Raw genomic sequence first — 24360 nt, 5'->3', positions numbered from 1 at the left:
ATTTTATTTCCTGACTGGCCAATTGCTCTACAAGTCAATTTATAGACACACTATTTTTTTCTAAAGTAAGGCTGTTTGTTGTCTAAAAGGATGTTGTGATAACAGTCTATAATCCTACTGTTGTCATCAGAATGTTCTGATTGGGCTCTCACCTCACCATGCACTGTGATTTTCTTGCTCCCAGGACAACAATATATGCTCCAGCAGACAGAAGGCGATTGTAACTGGGGACAGTTAACAGAGAGGAGAGAGCAGATGTGCCAGAGCAGTGGAAAGGTCTCCTAGTCTTTGTAGAGATGTTGGTTGGTTGGACAAAAAAAAGCGGGACAGAGTTAAAAATTGCATTTCTAGCCTTTAGCACCTGAGCACAATGTCTTTTACCCACACAGCTGAGATGCTTTTAGTCCAGGAGGTCACAAAAGCTAACAGTCTCTCCATGGTGACTTGCTCACAAGTATGAAAGATTTAGGATTCCAAGGTTTGTGATGGAACTAAATTCCAGACTTGACAGTCTGGGAGAAACTAAAGGAAGTTTATTTTCAGAGGTAGGCGTTTTTTTGGCCTGAAGTTAATATTTCTATTTCTGGGGCAAAATGGTACTCTTACCATCCAAGACATCCTTGATAAGGTTGTCAAGGGAGGTACCAACACAAAGGCTATATGCTGTGCACTGGTAAAGTCAAGATATCCATGAGAAACGAGTAGATATTTCCATATAAACCATGAAGTAACCTTTATTATGTGGCCATAGATAAAGCACACAGTCCAGATAAAACCATAGTCACGTGTTAACCACACAGTCTAATTTAAATGGTAAAAGCCCAAGTCTCATCCCGCTTCAAATACTAAATGAAGGGCCCAGCACTTGTGATGGAAACGGCTCAAGGTTCACATAACAGCCAGAAGGCTCCCTGAGATCAGCTGTTTGTGTCCTGCAGGGAAGGCACACTTCAGTGTGGTAAAGCTGGAGCCCACCATGAAGATGGCCGCTCACAAGATGGAGACAATAATGCAGCAGATAAAGGGAGATGACATGGCCAATCAGGCGGCCCGTGTCAGAGGAAGAGGAGGGCCCAGGGGAGCTCTCTCTCCAATCAGATAATGCTTTTCAAAGCTCCTGGTATCAGACCCCTTTCACACTTAGGCACTTTTCAGGCATTTCAGCACTAAAAATAGCACCTGAAAAGCGCCTCTCATGTTTTCCCAGTGTGAAAGCCTGAGTACTTTCACACTGGGGTGGTGTGCTTGTGGGACATTCTAAAAAGTCCTGCAAGCAGCATCTTTGGAGTGGTTTGGGAGAGGTGTATACACCACTCCCAAAACACCCTGCCCATTAAAAAAGAATGCAGTGCTGCTGAAGCGCCTGCAAAGCACTTTGGCAGCGCTGCAACGGGCGCTTTAAATCCTTTCTTTGGCCGCTAGTGGGAGTTAAAAAAAACCCCCACTAGTGGCTGAAAAGCGCCGCTAAAACTAGCAGCGTTTTACCGATAACGGACTCCCGCCCCAGTGTGAAAGTACCCTAAGACATAGCTACCTGCCGTTGCCACTGGAAGCTGGAATTTACTGAACTAGACACCACTACTCCAAGGATCTCCACTTGTTTCCAGGTCCCATGCTGCACAGCTGGCTTGGTGCCTTTCAAAGAATGCTTTGCATTTTCTAAATGAAATCAAAGTCTTTTCTAAGGTGGAGAGTGTGATGTCATTATCCCGTCTCTTCAGCTCATCCAATTAAAGAACTCCATCATACCCAATAAAAAGGGTGTGATGTAGGACTGTGGAAGCGTTTATTACCTTTTTCAAATATTTTAGACACTCTCTCAATGTCAGTTTTTTCTAATTGTATTAACATTTCCAGATGACAAGGTTTCACAATCTGACAACTAACATATTTAATGAAATTATGATGGTATATAAGTTTATGCATATACTTCTTAGGAGATAATGTGTCTCATGCCCTCTCAAAATCATAGCATAGGAAAGTTTGGTATCAAATGGATTGTTATTCTCCAATACAATTGTGTAATCTGTGTAAAACCTTTTTATTATTGTATCAGATCAATAATTAGGGAAATTGTATGAAACTTAACTCTATACGGTTCAAAAACCAGACTCGCAGGTGTGTATTGTGGAATCACATACCAGACAGGCAGTTTACGGTCCGATTCCATTAGAAGAATTTGACTTAATGGAGGTTTTATGATTGCCATTAACAGATCCTGCTAATGGGGTTTAATGACACTGCGCCTGTATCATGTCATAGATGCTGTAAACTGGAGTGTATTCTTTTATCAAATGTGTTAAATCCCATGAATGCCTAGCATAGACAATATATTTAAAATTGACTATTTTCTTCACTGCAAATTTTGGAGAAAGGAGGGGAGAAAGAAGTACAAATTCCCATTCTGCTCACTCAGCTTGGAGTTAATGAGACCTCATTATTATCACAGATGTAGATAAGGATTCCCTTATTACCACACTGAAGATGGTGATAATAAAGACTGACCTCTGCATTCAGAAACCAGTTTTGGAAAGGACATGAGAAGTCAAGCATGAATTACTTCAGAAGAACGAGGGGTATCACAAAAGCTTGCCAAGATTTTAGCAGTGTGTGTATAGTTCTTTCACAAATGGATAGCTTTATTGTTAACAAAACTGGAGTTTCCCTTCACTCCTGTGCAATCCGCTAGGCAGCTGCAAAATTGAGATATGTGAACCGGCTCCAAAGAGCGCTGGTCACAATCTCCTGTCATGCGAATTGGATGCAGGGAAACCCATATCCAATTCGCATAGGTGTGATCTCAGCCTTGATGTAGAACTAGAGCTTCCAGATTGTGCATCTTGATAATAAGCTCACAACTGGAATAGGTAAAGCATTGCAAATGAGTTATTAGCCATTATTTTTGTGCTTTCCCTTTATTCGGGTACCCTTCAGATAGTGCCCAAGCAGAAGCTGAAACCAAGAACCAAGTACCATAGAATAACTATTAATATATATAAACGTAATATTACTATTGCTGTCACCTTACGTGTATGTCATGACAGAATAAAAAAAAAGGCATATTATTTTTATTATTTCACAGTGTTTTATTCCTTTAACCCCTTTGCTGGCAAAACTATTTTTTCATTCTTTTACATGTAAAGTGCACATTTCAGGCCTGAAATAACCATCAAAATATATATATATATATATATATATATATATATATATATATATATATATATATATATATATATATATATTTTTTTTTTTTTTCTGAATGCCAAGACCCTGTAAAATGAAACGGCAGCAGTTGACACAATATTTGTGTTACTGTTTATCAAATCTATATTTTTATTAAAAGATGCATTCACATTAATTTTATAGAACAAACATAGTATAATACACTTTTTTTGTAAGACATAAAAGAGGAGGTTGTGTTGCACAAATAGATACTTTATATGTCAAGCCTTAAAATAGTGCACGAATGGGAAATTGTTAAAAAGTACGCTACCCAAGATAGTTGCTTTAACCCTTTTGCCGACAGGCTCTGTTCTGGACTTTTAACCTCAGGTGGCCGGACCATTTTTGTCGTTTTTCAATAATTTTATGTTTTACTATTTCTACTTACAGCTTTGAAAGTTTTTGAACCCCCTCCCCAAATCATAATTTCTGAAAGCACAGTACCCACTAAGTTCTTGAATAACAAATGTGTGTACATTTTAAATTGTGAATTTTTGCAAAATGGTGAACGTTAAATACATACCTGTAAACATCTGATGGTTGGCTGCACACTTATGCATTGTGATAACATATAATCTGCAGTGCTGTGTGTGATATGCGTTGGTGTGCATTGCAATACAATGGAGGCATACTTTTTATCGCAGTGCTTTAAAACACGTGGCAATACATTGCAACACACTGCACCACACAGGGTTTAGTGAATGTACTTTTAAAACCGTGCAATGAAATTAAAAAAAACAAGCACTGCGATATGCTGTAACAAAGCACTGCACTAGCGCATCACATACCCGCACCAGTGTGCATGATTATGTGCACTATAACAAATGCCCACCTGTGTGAATGAGCCCTTAGTGTGTTGGTGCACCAGCACATATAACATGCGCTGTCACAATGTAGTGGGGGCTTTTACATTTTTGTTTGGGTGTATTTTCATTTTTTAAACTTAAAACCCACAACAGTAAAATCAGTCTGTATATGCAGTAATGCATGTTTGTTATACTCACTGTGGAACTTAAGGGGTTAATCCTTTCCATTGTGTATAAAGGCTGTTTGATCCTGTCTCTCTGAACCTTCTCTTCAACTATCTCCAAAAAATAACCTGATATTTACAGAGCCAGGGGACGGGTTGCACATGCTCAGTTTGGTGTGTATTGCTAGACAATTTTTTTTTTTTTCTTGGGAGGGTGCATGTTATCAGCACAGGGCCAATCAGATCTGTCCAGACATGTGAGGATCAGGGAAGAATGAAAATTCCTCCTATAAACTTTACTAGGAACTAATAGAAGTCACAAGGCTGCTATATACTGCTGATGAGAAAAGGTATTTAGCGGTTCATATTTACAAAAATAATTGCATTTCCATGTTCCGTGTACTGTGGGAAACCAGATATAGTGAATGCAGGTTCTGGGTTTAGTAACACTTTTAGTTACTAAACTATTCAACTTTAAAGCCACCTGAAGTACTTCTACTAGAAAGCCGGCAGAAAAATTAGCAGCCAAAGGTTCATTTACATGTTGGTGCTACTGCTTATGAAAATACTTGGAATAAAGACCCTGTAATACCTTCAATGTTTCTTATAATCTGTCTCGTGCTACAGTCTTCATCTAACCCTAAAAGTGAAACCAAAATCACCCAACATTAATTGTGAGTGGAGGTGCCTAGGACTGCCTGGAGGGGATTGCACTGTAAATTAAGTCTTCGTAGGAATTTAGCAGGAATTTTGTAAATTACAGCATGATGTGTTTGTGTCCGCTAACAATGATTAATGTATTTTTAGTAAAAATAGCGATTTTATAAACATTTGTACAACTATTGCAGATCCTAAAAAAAACAAAAATCAGTAGCACATTTTGCTCCATTCTACAGGCCGTATGCTTTCAGAAAATGTATGGTTTTGGGGGGGGATCTTTGACAAACTCTGAAAGCCATAATGGAAAAAAAAAATTAAAAAAATGGTTTGGCCACCTGAGTTTAAAAATGAAGCACAGGGCCTGGCAGCGAAAGGGTTCTTAATGCACTCTCACAGCTGCATACTTAAGGTGAAATTGTGGCGCTTTCACATTTATGGAGAAATATAATTTGCTCTGCGATGGTATTTCTTTTGTGTGCCTTTGAACTCTGTATTTAGGCAGTGCTTTTAAAGCCTGCACCACATGCATTTACACTCAGACGTTTTGTATGTTGACCCCTTGCGCTCTAGTCAACCTGTGTACATTAGTGCTTTCTGTCGGAAAATATACAGATATAAAGACAGTAATCAAACAGAAGAGTTCTTGACTTTAAAAAAAAAAATCAAGTTCTTTGAACAAGGTACTGTACATATGTATGTGTTTATGAAAGAGAACTCAAAAGTGGAATCCACACGCAACGTTTGCCATTTGATGATGAAGGTTAGTACCTTAAACCTTCTTGATTTATACTAGTCACTGCCCAGTCACTTCTGATGCCTGTGATTACGCAATAGTCAGCATGAATCCTCCTTAGGCGCCTTTCACACGGACGGCTATTCTGCCGCAGTTAAAAGCATGTTTTTTTTCATATATGAGATATCTTCATTTTGCAGTAGGTCTTCATTTATTCTCCACAGTGATTGTCTCCCTTGAGCCCTGTATATCTGCATCTCCATCTCAATAGGGGCATGGTCTGATGTTGTGATTATTCCTATTTTTGAGCCTACTATCCTGTCTAAAAGTCTATGGTCTACTAAGATGTAATCAATCCTAGAGTACGTCCGGTGCACAGGGGAGTAAAACGTATAGTCTCGTGTTTTACCATTCATGATCCTCCAAATATCTACCAGTTGATTTTTATGTAGTTCCTGTTTTATCTTCTTCATCTGTCCGTTATTCGTCCCCTGTGCCCCGGACGTACTATCGATCTCTGGTTCCAAGCACATATTGAGGTCACCCATTACTATAAGTTCCCCCTTCCTAAAATCCATTAATTTCTCCAATGTGTCCTTCAGAAACCTTACTGGGTTTTTATTAGGGGCGTATATGTTGGCGAGGGTGCATTCTATTTCTCCAAGTATTCCTCTGATGAATAAAAATCTCCCTCCTGGGTCCTGCATCATACCTCCTAATTTAAATTGTACTCCTTTAGCCAGTCCTATCGCTACTCCCCTTGCTCTTTTCGATATTGCATCTCCATAGAACCAATTCGGGAATTCTTTTGATCTTAATCTAATATTTGATTCGTGTGTTAAATGGGTCTCCTGCAGGGACACCACCCCTGCTCCATAGGTTTTAAGTTCCCTCAAAATTTTATGCCTTTTTAAGTTTGAGTTTAACCCTTTTACATTATAGGATAGGAATTTAAATGCTGTCATTTTTCTGAGTTTGCTATCTTTTGTACCTCTGGCCTACCTTGAATTACCCCTTTTTCTATCAATGCATATGCACAAATTACCCCCCCCACTCCCCATTCCCCCTCCTCCCCCCACCTCCCTCCATCCATCCTCCCCCCTCCCCCCCCCTCCCCTCCTGGCCCCAAGTGGGTCCCTAGTTTTCTCCATGCCCCGAACATCAGGGCAACCGACAGACCTGTTTGTACCACAATATGGGGCTCAGTATCCCCTCTCCCCCCCTCCCCCCCCTCTCCTTCCTCCCTCCATCCCCACCCATCCACCTTCCCCCTCCTCTCCCCACCTGGCCCTATATGAGCCCCTAGTTTGTCCGGCGCCCTGAAAGTCAAGGTGTCTGACAAACCCACTTGTCCCAAGGTGTGGGACCCAGTGTAGCCTCTCACCCCTTCGTTAGATTGAAAATTTGAAGGGGTGTTAATCAGCCATCCTCTATTTTTAATGATCTGTGCACTCTATTTTTAATAATCCTCCTCCCCTCTCCCCTAAACATGTAAAGCTTCTCCCCTCATTTCTTTTTTTTTTTTTTTTTTTTCTTTTTTTTTTTTTCCCCTTTCTCCCCCCCTCCCCCCCCTCCCCCCTAGTCCCCCCCCATCCAACCCGGTATATCTGGTATCTGTAAGTCCAGTTTTCTACAAAACTCTTCTAAATCTTCGGGGAAGCGCAATTTTACTGATCTCCCCTCTTTGTATCCTATCAGGCAGGCTGGGAACCCCCAGCTGTATCTGATGTTTTGTTGTCTCATTTTTTCTAAGAGGGGTTTGAGGCATCTTCTTCTTGTCAGGGTTTCTTGGGATAGATCGGCATACACCTGTAACTCCGCTCCTTCATATGTTAAGGGTGGTTTTCCTCTTAATTTTCTCCAGATCTCCATTTTATCCTCATAAAATCTAAATCTAATAATAATGTCCCGTGGTCTCTCTTCTGGGTTTCGCCGGTATCCAACCCGATGTATTCTTTCTATTCTTAGGGGTTCTTCATCCTTTTTATCTATAAGGGAGCCTAGCAATATTATGCACATTTTCCTCAGATCTTCTCCCTCTTTTTCTGGGACTGATCGTAACCTTATATTCTGTCTTCTATTTCTATTTTCCTGGTCTTCCAGCTTATAGAGAATTTCCTTCTGGGTTTGTTGTGCTATTTTCATTTGCTGTTTAAGGGTTTCTAGTTCTTTCTTTTGATTTTCTACTATTTTTTCTGTTTCTTCTACCCTATCCAGGAGGCTTCCCAGATCTCCTCTCATCATATTGATGTCTGCTTTAATCGACTTTTCCAGTCTCAGTAACATCTCATTCATCTCTCCTTTTGTGGGGGGGAGAGACTCGGATGGTCTCCCCTCTATCCTACTGCTTTCAGACTCCCCTTCTGATATACAATCTTCCCTGGAATGTTCTGGGGTCTCACCCGCCTTCTTATCTGTCCCTTTTTTATTTTCCACCTTTGCTTTTCCCTGCTTCTCCGCTTCCATATTTCTTGGGCTGGCTCCTTGTGTCATGTAATGCTTCAATGTACTGACCCCTGGTTTGTCTTTTGGAGATTTAGGGGCGCCTCCTCTTGTTGTTTTATTTGTGCTTTTACTCATCTTTGCCCTTCTTATCTCTCTTATCCGTTTACCCAGCCTTAATTCCCTGCTCTCCCTTAATTAGGGGGGAGCAGAATGTCTTACTGGAGCAGGGGGTACCGAAAGAGGTTTATGGGGATGGGTAGTAGAGGTAAAAGGTAAGAGAGCTGTTCCAGGGTTTACCTCTATCTAGGGGTATCCCATATGTCAATCCTGTTGTGTTTTATAGTGATTTAGATGTTTTCCCAGCTGATTATGTTTATTTATTTATTTATTTTTAAATGTTATACTTCAGGTGGTTTGTTGGTTCTTCCTGAACTTAGTTCTCCCTCTCTCCTCTACCCCTCCCCCACCACAGCTCTGATACAGATTTTAAACCATTTATCTCTTAGGCCGGTATGTATTCCTTCATCCTCCACAACTCAGCTACTTTATGCTGACAACATTAATGAGCTGATGATCACATATATTCTTTTATACTTCCCTGGCGTTTTTAAATGCAGTCCCTTGATGTTTTATCACAATTACCAACTTTCTCAATGATGTTCAGTTAAGTTATTTTCACTCAGAGTTTAAACTTCAGTATCTCCAGAATACACTTGACTTCTGTCCTTTAAGACTTTCACTTCTCCTGCTGTTAATCAGTTCTCTCTCATCCATCCACCTCTCACCCTCTCCACTCTCCACTCTTACAGGTTCTGTGTCTCAGAGAAAAACTTCCTTTGATTCCTCCAGTGCTAATGGCTGAGGGCTACTGCAACAATAAATCTTCTAGCCAGCTGTTTGGGAGACAGGGACGACGCGGGGGAGGAGGGGGGGAACGGGATGCCAAGTCTCCCAGCTATTTCACAGACATCCAGCCGTTCGTAAGACAGGGGAGACGAGGGGGAGGAGGAGGGGGGGGGATGCCGGGGCTTACAAGCTGTTTCACAGATCACTTTCGGTTTACACTTATCTTATTGCTCCGGCCATTCCTAAATGTCCTGGGATGTTTCTCCAGCGGTATCTTTTCTTTTCATGTAGCTGTCATCTTCCCTGCTGACAAGATACACCACGGCTTCACAGAGCGTTCCTCGAGGCGGCTTCCTGCTGCCACACTGGGACCCCTCCCTCCGTGACGGACGCTACGTTCTCACGTCCTCACCTCCCATTGCCCTCCTGTCACCTAACAATAGACTATACATATTTCACTTGTTATCAGGCTCATGGCCTCAGTGCATCTACACCCTCACTTTCCCTGCTGCTTAAAGGACAAGTTCACCTTTCTATACATGCACTTTTTTTGCAGGTAGAAAATTGTGCATTCATTATTTCTTAGAAGCCCGTAAAGCATTGCACCCCCCATCAGAAGATCACAGGTGCAATTGCAGGCTCCTGCAGACTGATAGTGTATCTGCTTGCTCGTAAATCATACACACTAGCACCCTGGTAGCTTATAAGAACTACTTGCCATAAGCAACAAAGGCTGTCGGTACTTGTAGCTCATTCAGTCATAGATATCTGTGAATGAAACAGATGTGTGGGTGAAACCCCGCATGGCCACATTGTTTCCAAATTGTGACAGCGGGTGCGGGGGAAGATCCCTGTCCCGCTGTAACAATCAGGGAGGGGGGAGGGGCGCGCATTGGTAAAAGGCTGCAGGAGTGGGAATGTGTTACATGTTTCACCCTAAGGGGTGGAACATATAACGATAATATGTCCCCAAAGATGAACTTGACCTTTAAAAAACTTTTTGTTCTTGTTTACTTATTGTGCGGGTTAGAATTTTTGTCACATAGCTTGAACACACACCGATTATTGAGGTGCGCATTAACTGTACTAAATCCAACACGTGAGGTAACTCTGATACAGGATGTATAACACACTTAGAGGCAAATAAGACCTTTGGACTAATTTCACCACCCCAAACCAGTATTCATGTTGTCCTGCCTCTTAATGTGTCCCTACCCCCAGTCCCTCCCTGTTCACTGTATCCACACACCTCCCCTTTATCCTCATCTTCTAGGATCTGGGTGACCCACTGCTGTCTCCTATCTGCTGCTAAGATGCCAACCTTCTCTGTGCGCACTGTGGGGCCGTGCTCCCGGACATGTTAAAGCATGGGTGGAGGCACAGCGGGTAAGATGCCGCAGGGCACATGCTGTGCAGACGCTCAGCGCGCAGTTGGAGCGTCTCCCTCCAGGTGTCCGAGAATTTGTGATAAGAGGAGCTGAATTGTGTAATCCCCAAAACATCCACATATGTGATGGGTCACCGTCTGAAAATGACACCCTTCTGACCTTAGGGAGGGAATCCTAAAGAAACTAAGCAAGTACTCTAACTGCTGGCTGGCAAGAACTGACCCAAAAGATGTAGCCCGAGTGGAGAGTAAGACTGTTATAGTGACTGACAAGCAAAGAGACACTGTGCCAATTCCACTGGGAAACTGGATGTCCCCTCAAGACTTTGATTGAGCAAAGGGTGAACGTTTCCCTGGCTGCATGAAAGGTCGCACAATGTATGTACTACCATTCAGTATGGGCTCAGTTGGTTGGCTAAGTATGGGGTACAGCTGACAGATTCTCCCTATGTAGTCGCCAGCATGCGCATCATGACTCGGATGGGCAAACCAGTGTTAGACGCACTGGGAGATGGTGAATTTGTGAGATGTTTGCACTTTGTGGGACAGCCGCTTCCTCTAAAAGCCCCCCTTGTGAATTCCTGGCCCTGCAACCCTGAAAATACACTAATTGCCCAAGTCCCTGATAATCGTGAAATTGTGTCCTTCGGCAGTGGATATGGAGGAAACTCTCTGTTGGGAAAAAAATGCTTCGCTCTGCGTATTGCCTCCCGAATCGCAAAGGATGAGGGCTGGTTGGCGCAGCATATGCTGATTTTGGGGATCACAAACCCTGCTGGACGTAAGCGAAACATCGCAGCTGCTTTCCCAAGTGCATGTGGAAAAACAAATCTGGCCATGATGAGGCCATTGCTGCCTGGCTGGAAAGTACAGTGTGTGGGGGATGACATTGCCTGGATGAAATTCGACAGTGAAGGACGTCTCCGTGCTATTAATCCAGAAAATGGATTTTTTGGAGTGGCTCCTGGCACTTCTGTAAAAACCAACCCCTTAGAACAGTAGAAAAAAAAACACTATCTTCATCAACGTGGGAGAGACCAGTGACGGTGGGGTCTATTGGGAAGGACTGGATCAAGAAATACCTCCCGGGGTCACAGTCACATCCTGGTTGGGAAAGCCATGGAAGAAAGGAGACAAAGAACCCAGTGCACATCCAAACTCGCGCTTCTGTGCACCTGCTGCTCAGTGCCCCATTATGGATGAGAACTGGGAGTCTCCAGAGGGTGTTCCTATAGATGCTATTATTTTTGGTGGAAGACGGCCTGAAGGTGTGCCGCTAGTATATGAAAGCTTCTACTGGAATACTGGAATCATGGTGTGTTTGTTGGGGCTGCTATGAGATCTGAAGCAACAGCGGCTGCAAAGCACAAAGGCAAAGTGATAATGCATGATCCATTTGCAATGCGTCCCTTCTTCGGATATAATTGTGGCCACTACCTCTCTCATTGGCTGAGCCTACAAAAGAGGGAAGGTCTTCGTCTCCCCAAAATCTTCCATGTCAACTGGTTCCGAAAGGATGAAAATGGACAGTTCTTATGGCCTGGTTTGGGTGAAAATGCACGTGTGTTAGACTGGATCTTCCGTAGAGTAGAGGGAGAAGAGAGTGCACTGCAAACTCCTATTGGCTATCTCCCTGCTGAAGGTGCATTGAATTTACAAGGGATAGGTGGAGTTGACACAAATGAGCTGTTTTCACTCCCTAAAGGATTTTGGGAAGGGAAGCACAAGAGGTGGGAAAATACTTGACAGAGCAAGTTAATGATGACTTGCCACCACAAATTATGGAGGAGCTGAAAGGTCTTCATACCAGGGTGAGCAGCATGTGAAGCACTGGAAGGCCAGAAAGGGAGTGATAGGCAAACAGTTCATACATTGCACAAGTGCCTTTCTTTACATATCTGTAACGCCTTTAAAACATTGCAAGCACCCCTTTGAAACGAATGAACTACAAAAATAGGGGCAAGAAGTTTAATCACTTTATAAAGTGATTCAGAAGTTTCAGGACGCAAACCAAAGAAAAAGCAGCAAGATGCTATGTAAGATGTATACATCAAAGAATTATATTTCTCTCAAACCGCCATCTGATGACCTCAGGAATTATGATTGTATTTTTCTATCTTTTTTAATACGAATAAACTATTTTTTTTTGTTAAAAAATCCAACACGTGAGGAGAACTCTGGGAAGACTGAAGAGGATGCTGATGCAGTTAAAAAAGGTCAACATAAAGGCCCAAGTGCATGGGCATTAGCTCAGAAGAATGTTAAAATGCAACATACTTTCAGGTTCTTCTGAGTTACTTTACTTTGCCTTTGAGTTGCTTCTAGGCACCGTTTGGTTTATGAATTTACACGGTTTTTGAGGGAAAGAACATCGGTTCAAAGGCAAACAAAGGCCACCGCACAAAAACCCGAAAGTTTCCATTGTTCAGTAAGGATGAGCTCAGGCGTGTTCGCACACTCCACGTGCAGAGCCCGCCAGGAGGTCGACACTGCGCTGCGCTAATCACAGGCAGCGAGACATTTCCGGATCCCTGCAGCCGCACATCGGGAAAATGTCTCACTGCCTGTGATTAGCGCAGTGCTGTGCCGACTTCCTGGCGGACTCTGCACGTGGAGTGTGCGAACACGCCGGAGCTCATCCTTATTGCTCAGATATGGAGGACTCCCCCCTTCTTCCACCCATACTAAGTGGTAATTCCAACTAACAGAATTTCCACCTTTAAATCTATTCAATTAAAGACAGTTTTAAGGCACCAGGGTGCAGAGACATCTTCTCACCTGATTTCAGCTCCTTCACCAGAGAAGACATAGTATTAGTAATGGAGTCAGCCGCCACTAACAAGTCATTCCTCAGATTTCTTCTTGCACCTGCCAGATCAAAGTAATAGAATTAGGCAACGTGACCCAAAGCAGCCTACATTTACATTTCCAATAAATTTTTATATCATATTAATTTTGTTATATCTGAGGATAAATTTAGACTGGGCAGGGAAGTCTGAGGCTTTTGGGTGAAGTTCCACTTTAAGGACATTTTGACGCATGAGCAGCTCTTTATATTCAGTGCAGCACATGTTGACATACAACTGCTCCACAAAAAATTGAATGAGCCCCAAGTAAACTGCAAATTACAGGTTTATAAAATATTATTTAATGCAAACTAGTTAGAAATTGGAATACTAATTCCTAAAAATACACAAGCAACTGATAGATCTAGAGCATATACAATATTACATGCGTCAATGTCTAAACAATGATCATTGGTTAGCCATACCCTGTGCAAATGCTTCCTGCACATCACCGCCAACACCAGTCAGGGAGTCCTGAGGAGTGTGAGTAGGGGTGGAACAGGCAGATGCGGATCTAATAGGCATCGGGATAGGCCGGCTGATGGTGTGACTGGGAGAAGAGCGAGGGGAACCTGCCCCCTGAGTCTGAAAAGTAAATCAGAGTTAGTCAGCAGGGTAATCATTCAATGTAGTAAATATAATTATTATTTATGTAAACAGAAAAAATCTTCATCAGATTAAACATCAAATGTAACAGCATGGTAACTGAAGCAACAGTAGCTGCCATGGAGCCCAAAAAGACAGGGGTCCAGCACTCTCTGGCTCCACGTTGAGTTACGTGGGTAAAAATAATGTTTGCCAAAACATATGGGTGAAATGTATGCACATGACATTTGGCAGGCTCTATAGGAGTGCTAAAAAAAATTAATAGTTTGTATCACTAGATGAACTGCTTTGAAAATGCAAAATAAAGAGACAGGGGGCGCCATCACATATAATTATGGCCTATAACATTCCTTTCTGGAATAGAAAAGGTCAATTTTTGCTCATTCCATTAGGGATAATGTTGGGTGATCACCTTACCCATAGTTATCTGGAAAATACTGATTCATTACAGCACATTTTAAGTGTTATAGTTGTGAACATGTGTGATTTGAACAGGAATACAATCATGTTAGAAAGACTCTACATGTGACCAGATTTTTTTTATTTTTTTATTAAAGGTTTGCACAAAAAGCATACAAGTGATGGGGTATATTTCTCATAGTAAAGTAAACCATTAATAATAGAAATATACAAGCTGCCATTGTTGACCTTTTGCTGGTTCCACGGCCAGGGCCGTCTTTCCCAGCGGGCACACCTGGGCACAGCCCAGGGGCCCCAGATGCACATGGGGCCCCATAAGGGCTGTCGCATCTAGAGCGAAGGCATTGGAATCGCCTCAACTCCACTCGCCATCACACACAGCCCCGCCTCCTCCGAACCCAATGCTGGGATGTGTTCTGTCTCAGGCGCGGGGTTAGGAGGAGGCGGGGCTGTGTGTGACTGCGAGCAGACCGGAGGCAAGTTAGCTGTAACAGCGGCTATCCACTCTGTGATCTCTGGTTCTCCTTTTCCTTCCTCTTCCATGGTGAGGCTGCAATGGGGGCACGGAGAGGCTGCAATGGGGGCACGGAGAGGCTGCAATGGGGGCACGGAGAGGCTGCAATGGGGGCACAGAGAGGCTGCAATGGGGGCACAGAGAGGCTGCAATGGGGGCACAGAGAGGCTGCAATGGGGGCACAGAGAGGCTGCAATGTTGGGCACTGAAAGGATGCAATGTTGGGCACGGCGAGGCTGCAATGTTGGGCACGGCGAGGCTGCAATGTTGGGCACGGCAAGGCTGCAATGTTGGGCACGGCAAGGCTGCAATGTTGGGCACGGCGAGGCTGCAATGTTGGGCACGGCGAGGCTGCAATATTGGGCACGGCGAGGCTGCAATATTGGGCACAGCGAGGCTGCAATATTGGGCACAGCGAGGCTGCAATATTGGGCACAGCGAGGCTGCAATGTTGGGCACAGCGAGGCTGCAATGTTGGGCACAGCGAGGCTGCAATGTTGGGCACAGTGAGGCTGCAGCGTTGGGCACAGTGAGGCTGCAATGTTGGGCACAGTGAGGCTGCAATGTTGGGCACAGTGAGGATGCAATGTTGGGCACAGTGAGGAATTATACTTTAGTAGGTGCAAAAATTGGGACAGGCTTGTAGGGGCCCCAGTGCATTACTTTGTGTTTACTGTTTGTGTTGTGTACTTTGTGTTTACTATTTTTCACTGACCTATAACAAGCCTGGGGACAGTTAGGTCAGAAATATTGACCTGCAGGCTTCTTCTGGGTAAGAGACTAGCAACTTGTCAAAAGAGTCACAGATGGAAGCTCCTGTATTTCTATCACCACATATTACCTTGCTCATATAAAGGCAAAACATTTGTCCAGGTTCTTTTTATCACGGGTTGTTTAATGATTCTGTTTATAAACCGATTAAAAGTGTTCAATTGTAAAGCTGTAACAGAAATGTTTTACCCCTCTGTGCAGTAACACAGAAGGGTACCCTCTTTCCTACAACTTTATTTGTAAACCATTGGAGGCCCCCTGCAACAATATCAGATCACATTTTTTTTAACAGATGGCCTAGGTATTAAAATGTTGGAAACATTAGTTGCAAAGACCCATGGAGAGCATTTATCAAGCAAATGATCAACAAATGGTGCAAATCATATGTACAGTGGGGACTGAAAGTATTCAGACCCCCTTACATTTTTCACTCTTTGTTATATTGCAGCCATTTGCTAAAATCATTTAAGTTATTTTTTTTTTCCTCATTGATGTACACACAGCACCCCATATTGACAGAAAAACACAGAATTGTTGACATTTTTGCAGATTTATTAAAAAAGAAAAACTGAAATATCACGTGGTCCTAAGTATTCAGACCCTTTGCTCAGTAATTAGTAGAAGCATCCTTTTGATCTAATACAGATCCTCTCCAGTTCTGTCAAGTTGGATGGTAAACGTTGGTGGACAGCCATTTTTAGGTCTCTCCAGAGATGCTCAATTGGGTTTAAGTCAGGGTTCTGGCTGGGCCATTCAAGAACAGTCACGGAGTTGTTGTAAAGCCACTCCTTTGTTATTTTAGCTGTGTGCTTAGGGTCATTGTCTTGTTGGAAGGTAAACCTTCAGCCCAGTCTGAGGTCCTGAGCACTCTGGAGAAGGTTTTTGTCCAGGATATCCCTGTACTTGGCCGCATTCATCTTTCCCTCGATTGCAACCAGTCGTCCTGTCCCTGCAGCTGAAAAACACCCCCACAGCATGATGCTGCCACCACCATGCTTCACTGTTGGGACTGTATTGGACAGGTGATGAGCAGTGCCTGGTTTTCTCCACACATACCGCTTAGAATTAAGGCCAAAAAGTTCTATCTTGGTCTCATCAGACCAGAGAATCTTATTTCTCACCATCTTGGAGTCCTTCAGGTGTTTTTTAGCAAACTCCATGCAGGCTTTCATGTGTCTTGCACTGAGGAGAGGCTTCTGTCGGGCCACTCGCCATAAAGCCCCGACTGGTGGAGGGCTGCAGTGATGGTTGACTTTCTACAACTTTCTCCCATCTCCCGACTGGGGCTCAGCCACAGTGATATTTGGGTTCTTCTTTACCTCTCTCACCAAGGCTCTTCTCCCCAGATAGCTCAGTTTGGCTGGACGGCCAGCTCTAGGAAGGGTTCTGGTCATCCCAAACGTCTTCTATTTAAGGATTATGGAGGCCACTGTGCTCTTAGGAACCTTAAGTGCAGCAGAGAAATTTTTTTGTAATCTTGGCCAGATCTGTGCCTTGCCACAATTCTGTCTCTAAGCTCTTCAGGCAGTTCCTTTGACCTCATGATTCTCATTTGCTCTGACATGCACTGTGAGCTGTAAGGTCTTACTGTATATAAACAGGTGCGTGGCTTTCCTAATCAAGTCCAATCAGTATAATTAAACACAGCTGGACTCAAATGAAGGTGTAGAACCATCTCAAGGATGATCAGAAGAAATGGACAGCACCTGAGTTAAATATATGAGTGTCACAGCAAAGGGTCTGAATACTTAGGACCATGTGATATTTCAGTTTTTCCTTTTTAGTAAATCTGCAAAAATGTCAACAATTCCGTGTTTTTCTGTCAATATGGGGTGCTATGTGTACATTAATGAGGGAAAAAAATGAACTTAAATGATTTTAGCAAATAGCTGCAATATAACAAAGAGTGAAAAATTTAAGAGGGTCTGAATACTTTCTGTCTCCACTGTATTTGTAACCCTCGCCTGTAATCCTGGAAATCAACTATAACATATTTGCAAAGTTCTGAGACATATTTACTACTGAAGATAAGATGAATTGTACTCTAAACAGGGGTACAGTTATAAAGTAGTGAGGGGCAGGTTTCATTCCATCATAGCTCAGTACATAAGCTCTTAAATTCTTGCTTTATAGTTCTCTATGCCCTTAAAAGTGATTTTCAATGGTACCAAATTCTAAGTCTTAACCAGCAAAGCAGAGCTCAAAGCAATGATGTGGTATCTACCGAAAGCCACAGCAATTGATCACATTCCTGTATACTGTAGTCTGAGTAATCAAGAAATTAGCTTTAATTGGTTGCTATGGGTCTGTGCTTTGATAGTTTTTTGCACCACTTTACTGAACAATTCACTACATGTTTTAATTACATGAAACGGTTTATATTTGCTATTGCGAGATAATAAAGAACATCTTTTTACAATGATTATGGTGCATAATGTGTAAAACATTATTAAGGCTCAATGTAACATGTAAAATAACCTGCATTGCATAGTTGAGAGAATGGGAGCTGTCCAGCAATCTATCTGCACAGATTTTAACAGAACTAGTGCAATGAAACGACAACTAATGCTGGCCATACACGGATAGAAAATCATTTGGAAAAAAATCAGTCGGATTTCTAAAGATCTGTCGAACGTGCATGTGATATTGCCATCATTGTATTGGTATATGTCGCCTAATCGATAACAAGATAAATGGTGCATTCTTTGTCAATCGATTACACGATCCTGAGTTACATTTTAACATGCACTGTAGATTTTTTTTCTAACTGTTTTCAATCAATTCCACTACAAATGTTTAGAAAATTGATCGTTTAGGCTCAAAAAATCTGACATGATGGTTCGTTTTTGTTTTCATAAAACTATGCATTTCGATAATTGAAATTAACCCACTAGTGCAGGGGTAGCACAACCTCGGCCCTCCAGCTGTGGTGAAACTACAAACTCCATCATGCATCTGCCTCTAGGTGTCATGCCTGTGATTGGCAGGGTCTTGCAATGTCTCATGGGACCTGTAGTTTCAAAACAGCTGGAGGGCCGATGTTGCCTACCCCTGCACTAATGTTTCGAATGTCGAATGTTTGGGCGTATCAATCGTTTTTTTAAATGATTTTTTAAACGTGTTTAGGCAATATTAGTCTCCCCTGACTTTGTTAGTGGTTAATGAAACAGTCATGGAAAAAAAGTCAAACAATGCAACCTGGGGATTACTTCCATAACCAGTTTCACCATCATGCTGAGCTCAGAAATCAAAACTTTGACAGGTGTCATAGAAAACAAAAACCATACACAGCCTATTTACCTTCATAAAACTATGCAGGTACACACACAGCTAACACAAACATGCAGTATCAGAAGCTTTTCTGCATTCTAAAATACCTGATCATATAAGGTCTGAATGTTTTTGGAATGTAAGTTATAATAATAAATAATAGCTTAATGAATAATAGCTCAGTGAATAAATAATAGTGTAAAGATGCCCAGTGACATTGTAGGCAAGTTGAATGTGCAGGCACGATCCAACTGCCTCCTGGCATCCTAGTCTGTCTGTTGGTTCCAAGTATGAATAGTGAGAAGAGCTGACTTCCCTGGTTTAGCTATGCAGAGCGAAGGCGTCACATGCGCACCTCCCAATATCACCCTATCAGCAGTTTCCCTACTTGTACAATTACTATTTCCACCCAAGCGGCCTTGGCCGGCTTTAGCTGCGAAATTTAAATTTAAAGTTTAAGTTCACCTTTACAATAAAAAAATAATAAATGCACATTTTTCTGCAGGTAAAAAAAATTTGCATTTATTATTTTTTTAATTTTTTTGTTGGGAACCTGTAAATCTTTGCACCCATGATCAGCAGATAGTGGGTGTAATGCCACGGTCCTGCAGACTGCCTGTGTACCTGTCTGCCCGTACTCCAATACGGACAGGCAGTTACACTGACAGGAAGCTCAATGAACTACCACAGCACTCAATAGTGTCGCAAAGGCTGTTGGACCTTGTAAATTTCCCATTCACAGATTATTTATTTTTAGATTGTGGCAGCTAGCAGGGGAAGAAGATCCCCCGCTAGCTGTCAAAATGGAGAATTGGGTGGGGAACAGAGGCCGGTGCATATGTAACATGTTACACCATGAATGTGAGTGTAACATGTAACATGTTACAAAAGGTTAACGTATCCTTTAAGATTGTTACACAATCTAGTGTATGGTTACCTTTACAAAGGCAATGACACCACTGATTTGTGTTTAACAATAAATATTTCAAATCCAAAAAGTTCTATCTATACAGGTGTACAATTATTTTTGTAAGACACAATTAAAGACATAATAAAAGTGTAATACAGTTATATCCTTAATTCATGCTTGCCTAAAGTGTATACAGTTTTACATCTGTGCAGTTAAGCAGATTCATAAGAGCCCACAAGGAAAAAAATGCTATTTAGACCAAAACAAATTATCTAAGAAATCTATCTCTTATTTTTTTAAGCCATTTTTTTTTAAAAGGTCAGTATGGTGGTCTGTTATCTCATGCCAACACTCCAACACTGACAATGATGAACAAAGGACTTACAGCCTGTCCCATTTCTTGTTCCTGTAAAATGTTCATGCAATAACAGAACATAAATTTACAAAGGAAATGTACACTAGAAACAGTTGACAGCTTTGAGAAAACAGCAACATTCTTTATTTTGAACAGCATATGTGCAAACACTAAAATCATTTAAAGTTCCATACTCCACAAAAAATGTCTGATAGGATAGGTAGTCTGATAGGCTCTCCTTCTTAACCACTTCCATCCCGGCCTATTCTAGCACTCCTCTCCTATATGTAAAAATCATAATTTTTTTTGCTAGACAATTACTCAGAACCCCCAAACATATATTTTTTTAGCAGACACCCTAGGAAATAAAATGGGGGTCATTGCAACTTTTTATGTCGCACAGGATTTGCGCAACAATTTTTCAAATGTGTTTTATTTGGAAAAAAAAACTGTTTCATGAATTAAAAAGTAACAAAACAGTAAAGTTAGCCCAATTTTTTTAATATGATGCAAAAGATGATGTTACACCGAGTAAATAGATACCCAACATGTTACGTTTTAAAATTGCGCACACTCATGGAATGGCACCAAATTTCTGTACTTAAAAATCTCCATAAGCGAAGCTTTACACTTTTTTACAGGTTACCAGTTTAGAGTTACAGAGGAGGTCTAGCAATAAAATTGTTGCTCTCGTTCTTACGCACACGGCGATCCCTCATGTGTGGTTTGAATGGTGTTCACATACTTACGTGTGCATTCGCTTCTGTGTGCGAGCTACCGGGGACAGGGGTACTTTAAAAAAAAAAAAAATGTATTGCTTAGTTTACTATTTTTTTTTTTTTACACTTTCTCGTTTAATTTTTTTGATCACTTTTATTCCTATTACAAGGAATGTAAACAGGCTGGAAAGCGTGGCCCGGACGTGACGTCATAACGTCGCGCCCGGGCCTCCAACGGTTATAGAGATGACTGGTGACCATCTGGTCACTGGAAATCTCTATGATCGTCATCCAGCAGCGGCCGATTCTTTCTCTGGGTCCCCGATGGCGTGGGAGAGCCCGGAGAAGCATGGGAGGGAGGTGGGAGGGGGGGATGTCCCCTCCTGTCGCCTGTAAGAACGATCTAGCGTCTGAACTGCTGCTTTGATCATTCTTACGGTGCGCAGAATCGCCAGCTGAAAAAGAGGATATCTGAATGATGCCTGTAGCTGCAGGCATCATTCAGATATTCCCACTGAAACTCAAGGACGTTATATGATGTCCCTGGGCTGGAAATGGTTAAAATACCACTTCTCTATTATAGTGCAGTATTAAGATAGACAGTTGATGCAGTTCTCCTTTTTCTGAATTAACACTGCTCTGCATTTGGTGCCTGAGTGAGGCTGGAACTGTATCAATCTGGAAATAACCAAGACAATGGTTTTTAACGTTGCTGCCAAGGGGCCCACTATGAGCACCGATTCCCACACAGAGGGTTTTGAAAATCGTTCAAAATCTATTACAAAACTAAGAAAATGTACCCTATAGCATGCTGCATACACAGAGATTACCGTAATTTGGATATACACTGAATTCATTTTGCTCAGTGGGTGGTCCTGTCGGTCGCCTCCTGACCGACAACTCTTGATTGGAACATCAAAGGAGCTGGGAGGAAAATTGTCGTCTGAAAAGCAGCTGCATCCATTCATATGTAGCTGCTGTTTGGGTATTTTGACAGCTGTTGAGGAGAAAATATCCTATATGCTGCATTTTCTTGTGTTACCTTGTGTATTGCCATTGTATTGCTATTGCAATGCCAATTCAGCAGCATGTATTTATGGATCTACTTATTGTTTTAACATTAGAAAGTAAGCTATGCCTAAAGAGAACTCATACATTGCCCTGCTTATTATTTTCAGCAAGCTCAGCTTGAATAATCCAGGTTTGTGACATGTTTACTTTAAAGTCTAATTATTACCTTAAATGTAATGAAAGAAATACTTTGATGAACTGGGCAGATATAATGAGTATACAGCCAATAAATTCAGTTGAAAAGAGAGACATCGGGTGATGGGATAATTATTTCCCAGCTTTACAACTCCACTTCAAAAAAAAAGTTGGGACACTGTTTAAAAAAAAAAAAAAAAAAAAAATTTATAATTTGCAAATCCCAAAAACCCATATTTTATTCACAATAGAAAGTAGAAAACGTATCAAATGTTTAAACTAAGAAAATATACACTTTTAAGGAAAAAATGGAGGTCATTTTGAAATAGATGGCAACAACACGTCTCGAAAAAGTTGGGACAGGGCAGCAAAAAGCTGGCAAAGTAAGTAGTGCCAACAAGGAAGAGCATTTTGCAACTAATTAGGTTAACCACTTCAGCCCCGGAAGAATTCACCCCCTTAATGACCAGAGCATTTTTTGCAATACGGCACTGCGTTGCTTTAACTGACAATTGCACGGTCGTGCGATGCTATACCCAAACACAATTGACGTCCTTTTTTTCCCCAGACTATAAACAAAAAAAACCAACAATTTTCAATTAAAAAAAAAAAAAATTTTTTTTTCTTTACTTTCTGCTATAATACATATCGAAAAAAAAAAAAAAAACTAATTTATTCATTAGTTTAGGCCGATATATATTCTTCTACATATTTTTGGTAAAAAAAAAAATTGCAATAGGCGTGATTGTTTTGCGCAAAAGTTATAGCATCTACAAACTATGGGAAAGATTTAGGGACTTTTATTTTTAATTTTTTTTACCGGTAATGGTGGCGATCTGCGATTATTAGCGGGTCTGCGACATTGCGGTGGACAAATCTGACCCCAAATTACACTTTTTGGGGACCAGTGACATTATTACATTGATCAGTGCTATAAAAAAATGCACTGATCAATTTAAAAATGACACTGGCAGGGAAGGGGTTAACACTAGGGGATCAAGGGGTTAAGTGCGATCAAGGGGTTAAGTGCGTTCCCTCAGCATGTTCTAACTATAGGGGGATGGGCTGCCAGGAACATGACAGAGATCACTGTTCCTGATCACTGGGGACAGTAGATCCCTGTCATGTCACTAGGCAGAATGGAAAAATGGCTTGTTTACATAGGCAGTTCCCCGTTCTGCCTCTCCGTGCCGCGTTTGCGGGCCGCCGGCGGACTGACGTACAGGTATCTCAGTTTGGGCAGGAGAACCGACCTACCGCAGTATATCTGCATGATTGGATACAGGCCAAGACTGGCTATATGGCACACCATTTGCCTGGTGGGCCAGAGCCACATGTCCAAACAAGAACTGGCTTAATGCAAGGGTACCCAACCCCCAGGCTGTGGAGTGGTACTGGTCCGTGGCCTGTTGATAACCGGGCTACACAGCATGAGATAAGCAGTGAACGTGGTCCAGATGGGCCTAACAGACCACGGTCGCTGCTCACTTCCAGCTATGCGGCCATGCTTGTATCTCCTCTCCCGGCCTGCCCAGTCAATGTTGTCATGCTATCAGCAGAGCAGGGGGCAGGAGGAACTGGAGATCTGCACAGAGAGTGGAAGTCTTTTTATTATAAGAAGCAGGTAATCGCCTGCTTGTTAATATGATCCAGATCTGCAGGTCTCCTGCCCCCTACCCTGCTGATAGGATGACATCGTCGGGGAGACCCTGGAGAGGACACACAGGCTGAGTCTTGTCTCTGCCCTGCCAAAGATACTACACCGTAGTAAACATGGCCCTGTCCCAACTTTTTTGAGATGTGTTGCTGCCAGCAATTTCAAAATCACCTTATTTTTTTCTTAAAATGGTTCAGTTTAAACATTAGATATGTTTTCTATTGTAAATAAAAGATGTGTTAATGAAATTTGCAAATCATTATATTCTGTTTTTATGTAAAAAAGGATGAGGTTTCATTAAAGTGTATGTAAACCCAAAAGCTATTTTACCATATATTTGGCATCATGCCACACCGTATACAATTTTTGCAAATAATGAATCCGTTGCAAAGTTTCATACTTTTAGCTAGCTAATAAATCTAATAGACATCCAAGCTGCCAACTGAAGGAGCACACAAGACAGGTTGCCAGTGCTGCTGCTAATTGTGAGGCAGCCGCTTACAGCTGTCAGACTGCAACAAGTGCTGTTACTAGCTGGATCTTCAGGTAAGAAACATTGTACAAAATTCACATAAATCGAATTACTTTAGAAAACAGTATACATTAAGGCATAATGCCAAACATACTGAAAGAAGAACAGATTTTAAGTTTACATACACTTTAATATTGCTTAGGTCCAACTGCCACTATATTTGTACTTATTCATTTAAACACCATCTACTCATCCGGAAACTGGCCAAAATGAGAATTGAGGCAAAATGTCTCACTACATTTCAGGATCTCCTCTGATAACTTATCCTTATGAAACAATTATGTACAGTAC

General features: G+C 41.9%; 1 protein-coding gene and 1 pseudogene across 17 annotated transcripts in view; one reads left to right on the top strand and one right to left on the bottom strand.

Annotated features, from left to right (window-relative positions):
* DTNA (dystrobrevin alpha) overlaps positions 1-24360 on the bottom strand; it is a 393012-nt gene that overhangs the window by 9766 nt on the left and 358886 nt on the right. For 13 of the 17 annotated variants that reach the window (XR_012244518.1, XM_073631546.1, XM_073631548.1 and 10 more), the window contains 3 exons: positions 19986-20006; positions 13535-13694; positions 13042-13131 (listed from right to left, as the gene is read on the bottom strand). Coding sequence is in view for 16 of the 17 variants with exons in the window: in XM_073631546.1 (XP_073487647.1) it covers positions 13042-13131; positions 13535-13694; positions 19986-20006 (271 nt within the window). In the remaining variant the exon portion in view is untranslated. The remainder of the gene's footprint in view (positions 1-13041; positions 13132-13534; positions 13695-19985; positions 20007-24360) is intronic. The other 4 variants (XM_073631550.1, XM_073631551.1, XM_073631555.1 and 1 more) reach the window with 1 other exon arrangement.
* LOC141145989 (phosphoenolpyruvate carboxykinase [GTP], mitochondrial-like) lies at positions 10171-12420 on the top strand (annotated as a pseudogene).

The sequence above is a fragment of the Aquarana catesbeiana genome, linkage group LG05 (genome assembly GCF_042186555.1).
Source record: "Aquarana catesbeiana isolate 2022-GZ linkage group LG05, ASM4218655v1, whole genome shotgun sequence".
NCBI classification, from domain to species: domain Eukaryota; kingdom Metazoa; phylum Chordata; class Amphibia; order Anura; family Ranidae; genus Aquarana; species Aquarana catesbeiana.
Note: the sequence above shows the minus strand (reverse complement) of the source record. Positions and strands in the feature narration are given on the sequence as shown.